The 19,003-nt window shown below is 41.9% G+C and overlaps 1 protein-coding gene across 8 annotated transcripts in view; it reads right to left on the bottom strand.

Moving 5' to 3' along the window:
* Nucleotides 1-19,003, bottom strand: part of DCDC2 (doublecortin domain containing 2) — a 123,548-nt gene that overhangs the window by 82,185 nt on the left and 22,360 nt on the right. For 3 of the 8 annotated variants that reach the window (XM_072152440.1, XM_072152445.1, XM_072152443.1), the window contains exons 3-7: nucleotides 10,078-10,092; nucleotides 5,600-5,676; nucleotides 5,378-5,509; nucleotides 3,837-3,983; nucleotides 3,637-3,691 (exon numbers count right to left, since the gene is read on the bottom strand). In XM_072152440.1, coding sequence (XP_072008541.1) covers nucleotides 3,637-3,691; nucleotides 3,837-3,983; nucleotides 5,378-5,509; nucleotides 5,600-5,676; nucleotides 10,078-10,092 — 426 coding nt within the window. Of the gene's footprint in view, nucleotides 1-3,636; nucleotides 3,692-3,836; nucleotides 3,984-5,377; nucleotides 5,510-5,599; nucleotides 5,677-10,077; nucleotides 10,093-15,590; nucleotides 15,722-19,003 lie in introns of those variants that run through there. The other 5 variants (XM_072152441.1, XM_072152444.1, XM_072152448.1 and 2 more) reach the window with 3 other exon arrangements.

Genomic DNA, 19,003 nt, shown 5'->3' with positions numbered 1-19,003 from the left:
ACATCAACAGATATGATTTATTCTAACAACCTTGTCTCCTGAGTATCCTTTGCATGTCACATATGAGTACAAACATTTGATTTTAATGTATTCTTTATGAAATAGGAGGATGATGATGGCTGAATATACTGTGCAGCCAATGTAGTGAACTCTGTTAAACATTGCCCACGTGCCCTCCAAGCTGACTCACTATATGCTGTATATAGGTCTGGTTTTGTCCAGTTATTCCTGTGCATAGTATTTGTTCGTTGTTTGTGTCATTACCACAATTATTAACTTATGTCACAAATTCTCAAATCCTATTTCATTAAACCTTAAAAGACATTCTTAGAAATGTTTGCCTTACTTCATTGTGCCGTAGCATTTTTTTTTGGTTAACTAATACAATGGCACAATTTAATATATTCCACATGAATTTGGGTCAGGAAGAAATTCATTATTCTTATGTAGATTGCCTCCACCAGCCACCTTTTCAGGCATACAATCTTATTATCCTTGCTTAGAATCCCAAGCAGATCATACATTGCCTTTAAGACTCCATATGCCTGCAAAGGCAATCTGCATAAGGATAATGTAATAGATTTGTGTTAAAGCCCAAAATAGAAAATTAAATGTAGGACTTGATAGACTATAAACTAAATGTGCTGGTCTGTTAGATACAAACTTGATGGTCCCATTCTAAAGATCTTTCATTACACAGCTGGTGACCCCTCCAAATAAATAGCACTCCAACTGCAAGAGGACAGACCTACACTCACTGGCCACTTTATTAGGTACATCATGCTAGTAACGGGTTGGACCCCCTTTTGCCTTCAGAACTGCCTCAATTCTTCGTGGCATAGATTCAACAAGGTGCTGGAAGCATTCCTCAGAGATTTTGGTCCATATTGACATGATGGCATCACACAGTTGCCGCAGATTTGTCGGCTGCACATCCATGATGCGAATCTCCCATTCCACCACATCCCAAAGATGCTCTATTGGATTGAGATCTGGTGACTGTGGAGGCCATTTGAGTACAGTGAACTCATTGTCATGTTCAAGAAACCAGTCTGAGATGATTCCAGCTTTATGACATGGCGTAATATCCTGCTGAAAGTAGCCATCAGATGTTGGGTACATTGTGGTCATAAAGGGATGGACATGGTCAGCAACAATACTCAGGTAGGCTGTGGCGTTGCAATGATGCTCAATTGGTACCAAGGGGCCAAATGAGTGCCAAGAAAATATTCCCCACACCATGACACCACCACCAACAGCCTGCACCGTTGATACAAGGCAGGATGGATCCATGCTTTCATGTTGTTGACGCCAAATTCTGACCCTACCATCCGAATGTTGCAGCAGAAATCGAGACTCATCAGACCAGGCAACGTTTTTCCAATATTCTACTGTCCAATTTCGATGAGCTTGTGCACATTGTAGCCTCAGTTTCCTGTTCTTAGCTGAAAGGAGTGGCACCCGTTGTGGTCTTCTGCTGGTGTAGCCCATCTGCCTCAAGGTTCGATGTACTGTGCGTTCAGAGATGCTCTTCTGCCTACCTTGGTTGTAACGGGTGGCGATTTGAGTCACTGTTGCCTTACTATCAGCTCGAACCAGTCTGCCCATTCTCCTCTGACCTCTGGCATCAACAAGGCATTTCCGCCCACAGAACTGCCGCTCACTGGATGTTTTTTCTTTTTCGGATCATTCTCTGTAAACCCTAGAGATGGTTGTGCGTGAAAATCCCAGTAGATCAGCAGTTTCTGAAATACTCAGACCAGCCCTTCTGGCGCCAACAACCATGCCACGTTCAAAGGCACTCAAATCACCTTTCTTCCCCATACTGATGCTCGGTTTGAACTGCAGGAGATTGTCTTGACCATGTCTACATGCCTAAATGCACTGAGTTGCCGCCATGTGATTGGCTGATTAAAAATTAAGTGTTAACGATCAGTTGGACAGGTGTACCTAATAAAGTGGCCGGTGAGTGTATGTGCTAGAAGTATGTATGGTTCTCACTCTCTTCAATGCCAGTAAAAGAACATGCTTCATGAGCTGCACAGCTAATATGTCAATATATGCTACAGGATACAACAGGTGAAAAGTCCCAGGAAAAACTTCATTTCAGAAACAAAAGGGAAAATTACATATCAAAATATAAGCAAAACGTAATAGGCGAGGAGGCACATTATTTATGTGCTGAACATGGCTTCCATTCTTAAAGAAACTACATTAGACCAAGAGCAGGTTTTTCCAATGGAAAGATGGTCATGTTCTATATCAAACAAGACCAGAAACTGATTGCCACAATCAGATTTGCAATATTTCTTGAAGTTAAAATGAAGTTAAAATGTTCTCAGCACAACAACCGTGAATGTTCCCTGCGATGCACAGCTATTTGATGTGTTCAATGTTTTCCAAAATCAATGGATCCACATATGAATTTGCATGAGAATTGCTGGAAAATCTCTGTGTTGATAACTTTCGAACCTCAAGAGCTATTGTAAATTGTGGCGTGTAATTTTCTGGTCTTCTCTCATAGGCTACATAACCACGTTCCCTTGAAAAACTTACCCTTGATACAAAATGGCTGCATTTAAGGTGGTGGCCCTGTTCAAGACATTGCCTTGATGCATAACTGTAAAGTTATTTGACAAAAAAAAGTTTTAGCACAGCTGGAGAGAGCAGCATGCTTCTAGCTTCTTCCTACCCTGAGATATAGGGCTAATAGATATATGAGGCTTTCTGTAATATCCTCTTAGCTTTGTCGGTGGATCTTCCTGGTTGTGACATCAGCTATGGGCAATGATGCCAATAGCACTCATGGCATTCACTTGCACAAACAGCTCAGCCAATCAGGACACACAATCAGTGTTACTGCTTGTACAGAGATCTAGTGCAGAGCAAGGAAGGGAAGACAGAGCACTAGATCTCTGCATCATACAGTTAAATACTACATCAAAAAGAAAAGATATATTAAATGTGCGTTCATCTACGGAATCACATGGCAACAAACCTACAGCCAGAGAGATAAGGTACTACTAGCTTCCTGCCTGTTAGCTCACAAATCGCTGTGTAAATTAGAGCATTGCTTATGGTAGGCAAAAGTTTTTATTCTTTACAGTAAGGCTTTAAAGATAGGCCTCCTTACTCTTTACTTGCTGGGGTATTCCAAAATGTCACTTTCCCTGTTTTGTTTCTGAGATGAAGAGTGTCCTGGGGCTTTTTACCTACCCTGCAGGACCCAAAATCAAGAGTCAACATTATTTCTGTAATAAGCACAGAAAAATCAACCTTAGGACTTACACCTAGACCAAAGTCTAAAGAAAATACATTTTAATTTAGCTATTTATGACATAAAAAGATATTCAAACTTATAGAAACCTAATTTATAGGTTAAGCTTGGATAGACCAGTAACACTAGAACCAATAATGTGCATAAAACGAGTAAACACTAAAAGGGCATAGTAGTCCATGATGTGCTAAACTTAGAGTATGGGTCTTTAGGGATATACCTTATGTGTACATGATAATGAGAGGGACAGGTCCTAAGAGACCTGCCTGTAACCAACCTACTTTATATAGTTATTGCATGAAACTTATTTTAGTTTAACTTCATTTGCATATGTATTCTTCTATAGATCAGTTACTTACATTCTCTTTAGACTTTCTGTATCCATTTATAGGAGGCAAAGAAGATGCTTTAGACCTAATCGATTATGTGAACATGAAAAACAAATATTAGTTCTAAATACTTAGTGCAAGTAGAGACATTGGGACATACTACTGGTAATGCGAGAAGAAGGATACTATATATAATATCAGATAAGCCAACACAGTTTGGTTACACTTACCCCTGCACCCTTCTAACAGATGACTTGGAGAATAAGAGATCAGTGTATGGCAACTTTTTGAATTTATCTCGGCCTACTGCAACATAAATCTGTCCATATTCCAGTTCTGAGCCATCATTAACAGGAATTCCTTCCAAAGTGTATAATCTAAAGAGTGGAATCACAAATAAAACAATCATTGATGCTGGTTGGACAAGTATAACTTCTTTATCATTCGGAAATGATTCCTGGATGACTCTCAATACCCACCCAGTCAGTCATTTCCAGAATTAGTCTGCCTGCACATGAATGAGTTTCCGGTTTCACAGACTGCAAACAACGGGTCCATAATTTGCATCCTGCATGTTATTGCCGTGTGAGATCTGCTCACACACTGATTACAGTAGAAATGACAGCCCCAAATGCAAACAAGAAAAGGACCTGCTCCAAATTTTGGGGCTCTGGCAAAGCTTACATTTTATACCCCAAAAACTTTCTTGATAGGAGGCTCTTATCTAACAAATCTGCTGCTCAGTCCCTGCTGCTGAGTACATTGGCCCACATTTATCAAAAACATAGCACACTGCACTAGGTGCAGTTTTCCCTTGTAGTGTGCAGAGTGAACCACATTCGTGAATTGTGGCGCACGTTCTTCACATATCTGGCGCTCCCTGCACTGTTCAAACAGAGTGCACCAACTTTTTTTGGTGCATCTTTAATATGGGGGATGCGACACACGGACTGTGTACCGGAATGCCCCTTTATGTGCAGACATTTCTGTTGCATCGGGTATGGTGGACGGGCAACACAATTGTGCATCACTGTGCATCACATTTGTGTCTCGGACACTTCTTAAATACATGTGAAAGCAGTTTGCATTAAAAAGAACAAGTCCAACAGAAAACAGCATTGGGGCACATTTACTTACCCTGTCCTGTTGCGCACCGTCCGATGCTGATTCGGGTCTGCCCGGATTCACTAAGGTCCGTGCACCCGATATCCAGCAGGTGTCGCTGCTGCGCTGAGGTCCACCGGAGTTCACCTTCTTCTTCCTAGTGCATGTAAGTGCTGATCTTGCGACACAAATCTTTTTTAAAATTCTGTGTTTTTTCCGAATCCGTCCGGTTGTCCGACGACCACGCCCCCGCACCCCCCCCCCCATTTCTGCCGGCGCCGATGCTACATAATCCGATCGCATGCGCCAAAAGTGACGGTTAATTTCAAAGCAGAAAACCACTGTCTAATTTTGGAGTTTCAAGAAATTCTAAGGCCTCAGACACACAACTATATACGATGGTTAAAATGGTACCTAGCTCACAGCTGCTTTATAGGTCTATGGCACACGATCACTGCGCCAGCAGTCACTTGGCCATGCCGCAAAATATTCCTGCCATTTTTGTGGTGCAGCTGCTCAGTTTCCTATTGCCAAAATGGACCACAAATTCGCTCATGTGCATGAGGTCTAAGGCTTCTAACATAATAACCTATGTCTTCAGAAAAGCACACAAAAGTAGGTGGAGGTCCAGAGACTAGCAGATGTAGAGGAACGAAAAGGTATATACCTGTGTACAGCTCCACTCCGGAGTTTTACTTTATCTGTAACCATGGCAAGAACAAGCTCCCACTGATCCAGGACTTTCCTAGGGATCAATAGACGCATCACTGGGTTCATGGTATCTCCATTAGCGATAAGGCTGGTAAAAATAGACAAAGAATATGGTAACTACGATAATACTGGAAGACAGAGTATGATGTACAGTAATGCTGAAAATGATATTACTCACAACACAGTAATTGGTTCTTGAACATTTTTTCTGAATCTTGCCGAAACATTGATCCTGCTGTGGGAAACAGGTTTTACCTAGAAATTATGGGTACAATTCAGATTATTACAGATTTTGAGATTAAAAAACAACATTTTTTGGGATGAAATTATCATTGAAATTATCATTGAAGCTCATTATCATTGAAGCAAGGACCATATATATATAATTTATATTACTTAAGCATGTTGCCTACAAGCGTGTTTGGTCCAATAGACTTGCTCCTGCTCTTGTGGCACCAAACCTACAATCACTGAGCTGAATGGAGATGCTGAGTTCCACAATTCTAGGTTCAGTTCAGTAAATCCTGCAAACTCACTTGTAGGCTCCAGGCTCTACAAAGCCTTTGTTCCAGGAAAATAAATAACACAGAATGGAGATGAATATCAAAATTTACAGCATTTCACCTGAACCTTGGACCAAGCTTTAATCAACATACAGAGGAAATGTCCAACACCATGAAGTCTACACAGATGCCTATTACTATATTGTGCTAAATAGGCAGTGCACAATCTTTTTTGGGGCAAGAAATTCCTTATATGTATGGAAAGTTAACATGAAATGTGATATATTTCTGTTATGGGGGGGGGCACTTATTAGGGAACTGGGTGCCATTTTGAATCTCCACAGAGGAGATGGATGTGGTCAAATCTAAGCTAAACTCCCTATATCATAGTTGAAAAAACAAATTTGGCCTGTAATTTCCATTGCACTATATCAGAGAGAAAGAGGTTGAACTCTGTGATCCATCTGTTTATTTTTTTTTCAGCATAATTTCTGTAAAATCCTAAAAGGACCTTTAGTGACAGTACTACCTGTTTGTAAAGGTACTGTAAAGATACAGGGAAAGATATTAATTGCTTTGTGTGAGCGGGGTTAGCAGGACTGAGTTACCCTGAGTTTCACTAAGAAAGTGTGCCCTAAATCACATAAAATATATGTTTTTTAACTATTTTGTAAGAAAAACTGTAAGACTGTAAGAAAGTGTTAACCTATAAAGGGCAATTTAATAGTCTTTGGGACTGTATGATGCAAATATTTATATATCACATGTTTTTAATGCTTTTAGTTTAGATTTTTCTTACATTTATTTTGAATAATTTTACACTATGACTAGAATTGGTGTGCAGCCACAGTTACAGGGGAAAAGAGTCACAGTAACAGTGACATGTGTAAATATTGGGCAGCAGTCTACTAGCATCGTGGCGATCACATGTTGACACATGATCACCAGGATGCATTGAGGCAGTGGACCTGCGCCGTGTAAATCCGGCTTCTGTCTGCTCTCCTTAACCTTAACTCATAATGGAGTTTTAGCAAAATGCCACAATTAATAAAACATAACTTTTAATAAAGGTAAGTAAAAGCAACCACGTTCAAATCCGTGGTCCAGTTAAACCACACTTCATATGAAAAACACCTAGTGAGACAAACAACCACATGAACGGAGCAATACAAGGGGATCAGGCTATCAGCTACAGTAGGGACGAACAGGTCATCACTGGACTAAGCGGTCCCCGCTGCAGCTGCCCCTGGATGAAGACGGGTGAGATCCAACCTTTTTTCTACTCCCAACACTGGCAAATTCGCATGTGGCTCTCTCTTATGCTTCTCTTGTAAATATTGTCTAGTTATGGTACGGCATAATTGTCCGTTCATGTGGTTGTTTGTCTCACTAGGTGTTTTTCATATGAAGTGTGGTTTAACTGGACCACGGATTTGAACGTGGTTGCTTTTACTTACCTTTATTAAAAGTTATGTTTTATTAATTGTGGCATTTTGCTAAAACTGTATGACGATTGGATGCCGTGGTCAACTGCTTGTTATACACGTGTCACCTCCAGTAATCAGTGACTTGGACAGGCTGTCTATTCTATTAACTCGTAATGGAGAGTATGATCAGGAGACTTCGGACATCCGGTTACATCACCGGCTGTCTGTGGTAATGCGTGAGGGATGAGGAAGAACAGTGAGAGAAGATGTCGTGCATATATTATAATGCAAGGCAAGAGGCCTTTCGTTGACATCGAGCAGAGCGCCTCAGGCTCATTTACTTAATACTATTAAGCTGTTTTTAGTGGAATAAAGGCCTCCCAGGATTAAAGAAAAAAAGGGATGATCCCCCTAGACAAGGTAACAAGCATTTCGTTGAGGGCATCTACAATCAGTAAATCTGATGGTAGATGTCCTTTAACATAGATCCAATTCTTTCTGTATACTTGTAACATTGTCAGAATAGGTGGCGTTAATTTGTGTGTGAACTGTGGCTTGGATTAATTTAGCCACACCCAGCTCCTTGCATTTCAGCCCTGTCCAGGAAGGGTTACTAGCCTGATTGACAGTTCCCCCAGTGCGCTGCTGGAGGCGTGCCTGGGAACTGCCTTATATACCTGTCTGCTCCCATCAGACCTTGCTGTCAAACTGCTATTTTGTTCACTAGCTTCTCTTGTATTCTCTAAATTCTGATCTATTGCCTGTGTCTTGACTACTCTATTTGGATTGTGATTTGATCATTGTTATTCCCCGCTGTTGCCAACTCGGATTGTATACCTCGCCTTATTGTGTTTGTTTGTCTGTATTGTTACGTGTTCACACCTTACCCATGGAGGGAACATCGCCAGTTATTGGCCTCCGTTTAGGGGGGGGACCCAATAAGTAGGTAGGGACAGATTGGGGGTCTCAGTGCCAGGGCTCACTGTCCTTGTCTGTGTCCTGCCATTATAATACTAATATACTACTTCTAAAAAGCTTTTTTCATTTTCTGATCCACTCACAGGGACAAGTGTCATAAGATTCACATCATAATACATGTGTCGGAACAAATATCTTAACTTATTGTGATATAGATGAATTTATATTAAAACATATAGTATAAAAGTATACAAAGCTTTTATAGTTAGCATACTACCCCATTTACTAAGTGCCACAATAACCGTCACCACATCTATAACTCATGCAGACAGCCAAACTACAATAATTGTGACGTTTGTATATGAAAGCTGAAGACCATGCATAACGTGCGCCATAAGGAGGAGACACGGGGACCACCTATGAAAACAGTTCTATCAGTATGTATGGAGAATAAGTAAAAACCTGTCATATTTGTATGGTTAGGTTCACATGATGTTTGTGAGACTCCTTTAGCATGTACATTGGAAACATCAATTTGTACGTCTGGACGGTTGCTAGGTTTGCCCACACAATTACTTTGAACATTGATTTCATAGGCCCAGATCACTTATGGCTACCTGGAGGCAAAGCAGAGGTTGATTTACGTATTCATTAAAAATATGATTATCTCTGCATTGTTTCATCAGTTTATGGCACCAATGCATGTAAGTGTGATTGGTTTACAATCCTCAGGGTGCATTCACATGTTCACTTTTACAGATGCAGTGTTTGAAGCCAAAAGCAGGTGTGAATCGTAGTGGGTGAGAACATATCATTCAGATAAGCTGTTCGTCTTTTTTCACTCATTTCCTGGTTTGGACATCAAAAACTGCATCTGAAACACACCCTGAATCCTGGTGGTAGATTTCCTTTAAAGGAAATCTACTACTTGATTTGATGCAGTATGAAGCAAACATACATTGAGAATGCTGTAGCTACACTGATGCAGGAACATATCTCAGGTTGATTAGTCATTCTTAACTAACCTCCATTTTTAATAACAAGCTCAGTGTCGATCTAATGTGTTGATCTAGGCAGCCAGCCTGACCCAGCTTTCCCAAGGTCCTGAATGTTATTCATTGTTTTTTCAGCAAAACCACTCAGCTCAGGGGTTAACCAATATATCATTCTGCATCAGTGTAGCTATCAGTTCTCAAGGTATGTTTGCTTCATACTGCATCAAATGGTGGATTTCCTTCAAGGTTTGGGAGGTATTTTGCCACAGACATCTTTTAAAATCTATATTTAATAATAGTAGGGGTTTCTATACATCAGTCAACTGCCCGTCCATGTGTCAATATGTTTCCGTCAATATGTTTCCAATGTACACTTTAAATGTGTCTACAGGGTTACGTTAACAAGGTGGTGGCCAAAAATATTACAAAAATTATACAATAGTGTAACAGTCTACGCTATTCTATACAAGAGTATAAGGGAAAAAGAGAACATGTTAGATCATCACGGTTGGATCATTTGATAAGATTTGGTGTTTATTTGGTCTTCACTAAGACCTTAAAAACTAGTGGATATTGAGCAGGTTCATATGCTTCCACAACTGCTAAATTACTCATGCAGGTCCTATAATTAGGGATAGATACACAATTTCTGATAAATCAGGCTTCTTAAGCTTAGGCTGTGTCATGTGGAGGGCTAAACCATTCAACCTGGTAAAATTATAAAAGATTATAAAACACTTTGAATAAAACTATCCCTTATTATAGGAATATCTGGAATGATATCATTACCAGTACTAAAGCATTGATACTTACATCCTCTATGGGAGACTATGAGCAAACGGCAAAATTTTTTATTAGTATAAATACTCAGCAATATTATGAGGCATATAAAAAAGAATATAGAAATAGAAAAATATATACATTGCAATATTATATGAAGTTATTTAACTTTTTTACATAACATTTCTTTTATACCTTTATGTAATAAAACACTTTTATATTATACTTTTTGGGTGACATTTATCTTTAGTTAGTATATTTGTGCATGTTTTATTTTTAATCCAGGTTTTAGACCTGTTTGATTTATCTTAGATATACTGTATATACTCGAGTATAAGCCGAGTTGTTCAGCAAAAATATTCGAGTCAAGAAAAAAAAAAAGTCAAAACTCACATTTCCGGCACCCCCTGCAGGTCTTCTCTTGTTCCGTCGGCAGTGGCAGGTCCATGGGCAGTGGCCACACAGCTATGACGTCAGCCACTGCTAACATCTTAGTGTGCGCCGGCTGGGCCGCGTGCGCGGATCCGGACCCGTCGCTGATCTGGAGCTGAAGTAAGATGACGACCTGCCCGGGGCGTCGGAGAGGTGAGAACTTAGTTTTTTTTTTTTGTGCTGCACAAACTGGGGGATGGCTAGCTATGTACTACATGGGGCTGGCTATATACTCCACACGGGCTGGTAGGCTATATACTAAATTGGGCTGGTAGGCTATACACTAAAGGGGGCTAGTAGGCTATATACTAAAGGGGGCTGGCTATATACTAAAAGGGGCTGGAAGGCTATATACTCAAGGGGGATGGCTGGCTATATACTAAAGGGGGCTGGCTATATACTAAAGGGGGCAGGCTATATACTAAAGGGGGCTGGCTATATACTAAAGGGGGCTGGTTAAATACTACAGGGGAGTGCATGGCTATATACTACAAAGGATTAGCTATATACTACAGGGGTAAAATTAGATGCCTCGGATTATACTCTGGTCTGCTTGTGCTCAAGTATATACAATATCATGCAGCTGAAACTGCAGGGTTTTTTCAACTTTTTATTTAAAAGTTGCACATTCTTCTGCAATCTCTTCTAAAGTTTTTCTGAAGTGAACTAAACTGGAGTTTATTTGTAACTTTTTGAACACGATTTGCACCAAAACTGCACCAATTTACTGCAATTTTCACCACAATTGTGCCATTTTTGTACATCTACATCTGGATTCTGAAGATATATCAGCCGCAAAACTGAAAATATGCAAATGCACCACAAAAGTTCACTAATATAAGAGAAAAAAAGGGAAAAGCCAAAAATAAATGACCCCCTTTGTATCAGTAGCCAATGAAACGCTACGTGTGAATGCTCCCTTACCTGCAAGTTTCTTTGAATTGCAAATGTAAAGTCACAGGTAAAACCCAAAACAATAACTGACATGCTGAAGATATAATGGGTATCTGTCTCCTCCCCACTGCAGCTTCACAGTGGGCTTCACATAGAGCCTTGAAAACCAAGAGTGTGTGCCCAAGCTTACAGAAATAAATTTGTCTGTCAGTTTACAGCACTTCTGGATGAAGGACTTCCTTTATAGCACTTGCAAGATCTACAGCCTTTGATGACAAGTATATGGGTCACATTCATACCCCAAAATCGGTTCAAACAGCTCTCTGTGGGTATCAGTTTATGCTAAACAAGAATGAAATTGAAATTACCGAGAATTGATAAAATGTAACTCTAGGTCAGGGGTCGGGAACCTATGGCTCGCGAACCAGATGTGGCTCTTTTGATGGCTGCATCTGGCTCGCAGCCAGGGCACCTTTCCAGGGGCATAACTACAGCCGCAGCAACTTCTAAGATGCCTGCCAAGACCAGGGGCCCGTATTTAGCCGTATGTTCGTGGCCCCTGTTGTGCCCCCGGCTGTAGTTATGCCCCTGGATGTAATCGGCAGAGCAACGCAGGGGTACGTGGGGTTAATTCGGGGGCGGGCACCTCCCTCCTGTGTGAGAGAGGGGAGGAGACCACCTGCCTGCAGCCAATCCTAGCGCTGATTCTTACAGAGGAGAGAGCTGCATACTCCAGAGACATCCAGCACCATCCAGGATAAGTGCTAAGTGTCCCTTACAGATCCCTCTGCATCATCCCCTCATATCTTACCCCAACACTGCATTTCTACATTAATATGAGGTTCTGTAGCAGCTTAGACACATAGCTTGGACCAAAGACATAATTTCTGTGCACGGCCCCTTTAGGTGCAGATTTTTCTGTCTTGTGGGACACAGAGCAGCCGCCACACAAAACTGATGCAAACACGTTATAAATACATGTACAAGTTCCAAAGATGTTCTATCCAGTGCAAAGTCCTCAGAAAACTGGTGCAGACACTTTAATAAATGTGTATTATAATGTTCTGCAGCGGTTGGCTCATGTATGGGGATGTTCTGCAGCGGTTGGCTCATGTATGGGGATGTTCTGCAGCGGTTGGCTCATGTATGGGGATGTTCTGCAGCGGTTGGCGTCTGTATAGGGATGTTCTGCAGCGGTTGGCGTCTGTATAGGGATGTTCTGCAGCGGTTGGCGTGTGTATGGGGATGTCCTGCAGCGGTTGGCGTGTGTATGGGGATGTTCTGCAGCAGTTGGCTCATGTATGGGGATGTTCTGCAGCAGTTGGCTCATGTATGGGGATGTTCTGCAGCGGTTGGCTCATGTATGGGGATGTTCTGCAGCGGTTGACTCATATATGGGGATGTTCTGCAGCGGTTAGCATCTGTATAGGGATGTTCTGCAGCGGTTGGCGTGTGTATAAGGATGTTCTGCAGCAGTTGGCTTGTGTATGGGGATGTTCTGCAGCGGTTGGCGTCTGTATGGGGATGTTCTGCAGCGGTTGCCTCATGTATGGGGATGTTCTGCAGCGGTTGCCTCATGTATAGGGATGTTCTGCGGCGGTTGGCGTCTGTTTAGGGATGTTCTGCAGCAGTTGGCTGCAGAACATCCCCATAGAAGCCAGAGTGCTGGACAAGATGTGCTGCATCACAAGCTCGTATGTAAATTATCTATTTTTTATTTTACAGGGAATTACCATTCTTTCGGTGGTCCAGTGGTGGCTTAGTACAGGGGGGAGGCCCTTGAAGCATATTGTACGGCTCTCGCAGAATTATATTTTAAAATATGTGGCGCTTATGGCTCTCTCAGCCAAAAAGGTTCCTGACCGCTGCTCTAGGTAATACTAGCGGATGTCATAGCAATGTCTATCAAACTGTAACTAGCCCAGATTTATCAAAAGTGCACTCCTGTGCAGGGTGTGCCAGATTACTGACTGCTGGCTCATGACCTGGTGCCCCCTGCACTGCTTGGAAATTGTGCACTCTTTTTTCAGGTGTACCTTTAAAGTACAATGTGCGACACAATTCTGTCGAGTCACTGTATTAAATGTGTTGCAAACTCTTACTAAGTACTAACACACACCTCTAGGTGCACATTTTCAATATGATTGAATTTATTTTAGGATAATAACACACAATCAGGATGCAACATTACTATAACAAAGTCTTATACTGCATGATCGCACCTGCAGAGGTTAAAGGTTTTTTTTTACTATTATACTATTGGTATTGCATGTTGGTCCTGGACTACAAAAGAGTTTTACTCTCTAGTTTAAGCAATCTAATAGTAACATTGATGGCATCCACAGCCACATGGTCAGATATGCATCCTTACCCTGAGTATTTTAATGTTGACTCAAAATGTTCCCAGTCAAAGGTCCATTAAATATGTCCCTACTATCCTGATTAATGTGGTGGATACAATTAGCTACTGTCACCAAGAGGCGCCAGATCAGATAACTTCAGCTACGGAATGTACAAAATAAGAAGTCCCCCTTCCTACAACAAGGGGCCAAACTAATGATTAACCTTCCAGAGTTAAAAATCAACTTGTTTTCCCAGAATACATTTGGGGTTGACAGGGAGTTAGTTATGTGCTTGCATTTGTGATGTAGATGTATGGTAAGACTACGGGAATACTGTGACCCCAGGTCAGTAATATGTATAGGATAAGTATCATTGTACTAACAGGAAATGTGTCTGCAGAATTTCTGGTTATTATTTAAGCCTAAAAGCCAGAGCAACACCATTACTCATAGTGGTGAATGTAACAGTAAATGACCACATTCAACATCATGGGGTTTACACAGTAAAACCCACCAGAACTTCAGCTCAATGTGAGCTAAAATAATATTAAACTCGTGTTTAAGGCAAGTTTACAGACACTTAAATTAAAAAAGAGGAATGCTTCAAAGTAAAGTAAAATGCTTTGGCATCCTCTGGGCTAACTTTAGGCCTGAATCAAGACCTTTATTTTGCTGCCTCAGGTTTGCGGCTTTTTGAAGCCAGATCTAAATTATCCCGTCATATAGTACCTGATTTTTTTGTCAACTCACTGGTCCACATTTATCAAAAGTAGTTTACAATACTATGTACTATGTGCTACCAGGGACTGAACCTGTCGCCAGCGTTACATGAACTTTATGGGGCACATTTACTTACCCGGTCCCATCGAGATACCGTGGTGCGTTGTCCATTGTCCCATGACCGGGTCTGCCGCGATTCACTAAGATCGCGCACGAGTTTCTGCATGTGTCGCTTCTGCGCCGAGGTCCGCCGGAGTTCACCAGCTTCTTCCCAGTGCATGTGAGTGCTTGATCTTGCGACACAAATCGCAATTCCGCGGTTTGTCCGAATCCGTTGGGTTGTCCAACGGCCCGCCCCACGTTTTTTGTTGCATGCAAGCAGATGCACCACAATCCGATCCCGTGCGCCAAGAAAACAGGGCCATTCAGTGCACAACGGTAATATACGGGAAACCCGAGGAAAGTGCGGCTTTCGGACCCTTAGTAAATGAGCCCCTATAGGTTTTGGTTGTGTTGTATGTAGTACTTCTTTACAAGCAGTGGATGGTGTACACTAATAGAGTTTTCAGAATCCAATATATATAATATATACTTTATTTTGCATAGAAAACTGGGTATGTGCCATAGTGATTGCTCTTCATTTTTATCTTACAATGTATATTAGCTCAATAAGTTGAAGTTTTTTTCCACACAAGGGTCTTCACCAAACTGTCCATCCTAAATTTGAAGACACACACTCCAGATCATCAAGCTCAACAAGGTTTGCAGTGTGTGTTAAACTTTGCAGCTGATGTTGCTTTTGTGAAAATTGTGTGGAACTCAATAACAGCTACAAATAGTATAGGCTCTCACCCTAAAAACTATTAAGGTCCAACCCTACAGGCCTCAGCATTTGTCAGATAGATCACTGATCCTATGTAAGATAACTCACTTTAAAAAATGACATTAATAGCCGGCCAAATCTACAGGTTTTGGGAAGACCATTGGACCATAAGGGGATTTCTGACTTACCCTAATGGTTGATGTCAAGACCATTAAGAACACAATTTGAAAAGCATGCAGGTTGAGATTTGAGAAGAATAAAAAAACATTAAATAATTAACCTGTAAAAAAAACCTGGTTGCCAGGAATGGGAGGATGAGTAATAAGGGCACTAACCTCTATGCTGCTCCCCATTCCTGCAGTGCACTCCTCCAATGTGAAGACCTTGGCTGGGATGAAAGTGTGAATGTAGAAGGGAGAATGGTCACATCCCTCCTGAATGTCACTTTTCTATCCCCAGTTGAAACAACAGCAACTGAAGAGTGTGCCAGCAAAGGGCTTTCCAAGTTATATGGAAAACCCCTTTAATACATTTAGACAAACAAAAATGATCAAAGACATAAAAAGCAGTGTACAAGTCTGTAGGAAGTTTTGTTACTAGCTGTTTAATATTCATCAGGCGTGTGTGGCTAACTCAGGGAGTAAGCCTGCCCAGACATGTTCACAAGATTTGTTGATCCTTGAAAGCTAATGAGATATTCTTAACTTAAAATGTTTCTGCCAAAACAGCACTTCAAAAGCTGATTATTTGGGCTCCAATATAACAAATTCAGTCAATTATCTTTTCTACAAAATCACAACGGTAACCAAGAAAGAACCAATCTGGCAATCTGAGTACTAATCGACAGCAGACTGACAAAAGAAATGAAATTACACTTCAAGTTGGTTTCAGACTCTACTGAAAATTATCTTACCCCTTTTTATTTGATTCAGACATTTAACCCCTTAACGCCGAAGCCACTTTTCACCTTCCTGACACGGCCCACTTTTTCAAATCTGCCCTGTGTCACTACAAGTGGTTATAACTTTGGAACGCTTCAACATATCAAAGTGATTTTGAAATTGTTTTCTTGTGACACTTTGTACTTCATGTTAGTTGAAAAATTTTGGTGGTATGTTTTGCATTTATTTATGAGAAAATCAGATATTTGGTGAAAATTTGGAAAAATTCTCAATTTTCGAACTTCAAAATGTTCAACTTTTTCCACACATAGTCATAACCGCAAAAATACTTAATAACTAACATTCACCGAATGTCTGCTTTATGTGGACATGTTTTTTTATGCATACTCTTATTTTTGTAGGATGTTATGGGCCTTTGAACCTTAGGTGCGTTTTTTCATATTTTCATAAAAAACGCAAAATTCCTGCTGTTGAGGGAGGCCTAAATAAAAGTAAAACCCCATAAATTACCCCATTATAGAAACTACAGCCCTCAACATACATAAAACAACAGGGGTTAAAAAAAATCGGATACAATTTTGAAAGTAAAATTTTTTTGGCTAAATTAATGTGTTTTTCAAAAAATGTACAAAATTTTGGATAAAATACCAAAACGGTCCACTAAGTTTGATCCCCAATCTCTCCTGCGCATAACAATACCCCATATGTTGTGGTAACCTGCTTTATGGGCACACGCCAGGGCATTGAAGGGAAGCCGCGCCATTCAGAGCTTGTCTAACCTGCTTTGCGGCGTGCTCTGGTGAAAACCTGGTACCACTTAGACTCTGGTCCCAGGTAGTGGCTTGAGTCATCGTCTGCAGTGGTCCAGTGGATCCACAACCCGCAACCCTGACAGTAAGATCCGGCCATGGATCCCGCTAAGGTTCCATCTCCCAGTCGACCCGATCTTGCTACGATTGTGATCCATCAATCCCAGCAGATTGCCGCACAGCGCAAACAGCTGGAGCAAGTCACCGCCATACTGCTACAGTTGCTAACTACCCAGCATCAGCAACACGTCCCTGAAGCTGTTCCTGCAACTCCTGCTACTCCGGCTGTCCTTCCTCCTACCGAATCCAAGCTACGTCTTTCTATGCCTGGCAAGTATGACGGGGATCCCAAGCTATGCAGGGGCTTCATCACACAGTGTTCTTTACACATAGAGCTCATGCCGTCCCAATTCGTCACGGAGCGTTCCAAGGTGGCATTTATCCTCAGCCTCCTCTCCGGGAAAGCCCTGGCATGGGCTACTCCGCTTTGGGACAGAGACGACCCGGTCATGGTTACACTCTCAGCATTTCTGTAAGCGGACAGCTTCTTTCCGATTCGATCCGGTACCGCACGGAACCTATCTGACTTCAGGTTGGAGCCTTACATCAAGAAGATTTGGTCTTCTATGTCATGCCTCGCTCCACTTCAGCTCTTCTCCTGGGTCTTCCCTGGCTCCAGCTACATGCCTCGATTCTCAATTGGAAGACTGGTGAAATTCTGCGTTGGAGTCCTGAATGCCAATCTCGCTGTATGGTGGCTCCACTTCAAGTCTTATCCTCTTCTGTGTCTTCCAACTCCCTGAAGGGTCTGCCAGCTTGTTACCGGGACTTTTCTGATGTTTTTTCTAAGAAGCAAGCGGAGACCTTGCCACCACATCGTCCCTATGATTGCCCAGTGGATCTCCTGCCTGGCACTACCCCTCCCAGAGGTCGAGTCTATCCACTTTCAGTTCCAGAGACGGCTGCCATGTCTGAATACATCAAGGAGAACCTTCATAGGGGATTCATACGCAAGTCCTCCTCTCCGGCTGGTGCAGGTTTTTTCTTTGTCACCAAGAAAGACGGCTCCTTACGTCCCTGTATAGATTATCGAGGGCAGAACAAGATCACAGTTAAAAATCGCTATCCTCTGCCGTTGATTACGCAACTTTTCGATCGCCTACGAGGTTCTAGGGTGTTCTCCAAATTGGATCTTCGGGGTGCAAACAATCTCATCCGGATCCGCAAAGGTGACGAGTGGAAGACGGCGTTTAATACCCGTGACGGGCATTTTGAATACTTAGTAATGCCCTTCGGACTGTGTAACGCCCCTGCCGTTTTTCAAGAATTTGTGAACAACATTTTCCAGGATCTTCTTTATACGTGTGTCGTGGTCTACCTGGATGACATTTTGGTATACTCTCCAGACCTTGAATCCCATCAGAGACATGTACGTCAAGTTCTTGGCCGACTTCGTGCCAACCATCTGTACGCCAAACTGGAGAAATGCCAGTTTCACCAGCACAGACTTCCATTCCTGGGTTACATAATTTTCGATAGAGGCCTTCAGATGGATCCCGCAAAACTGTCTGCTGTTCTTCAATGGCCACGCCCAGAAGTTCTCTGAGCCATACAGAGATTCCTGGGGTTTGCGAATTATTATGGAGAGTTCATTCCCCACTTCTCCACTGTTGTGGCTCCCATCTTGGCACTCACTAAGAAGGGTGCCAATCCATGTGCCTGGTCTTCTACTGCTGAAGAGGCCTTCTCCAAGTTGAAGTCCGCATTTGCCTCGGCACCAGTCCTCTCTAGGCCTGATACCAACAAGCCTTTTTATATTGAGGTGGATGCGTCCTCCGTAGGAGCTGGAGCAGTGCTCTCCCAGAAAGGGCCTAAGGGCCGAACTTCTACATGTGGCTTCTTTTCCAAGACATTTTCCCCAGCTGAAAGAAATTATTCGATTGGAGACAGTATCTTCTGGAAGGTGCCCTCCATCCTGTGAGTGTGTACACTGACCACAAAAATCTATTGTACCTCCAGACAGCCCAGCGCCTGAAT

The sequence above is a fragment of the Engystomops pustulosus genome, chromosome 5 (assembly GCF_040894005.1).
Source record: "Engystomops pustulosus chromosome 5, aEngPut4.maternal, whole genome shotgun sequence".
Lineage (NCBI taxonomy): Eukaryota > Metazoa > Chordata > Amphibia > Anura > Leptodactylidae > Engystomops > Engystomops pustulosus.
This window is presented reverse-complemented; position numbering and strand designations above follow the sequence as displayed.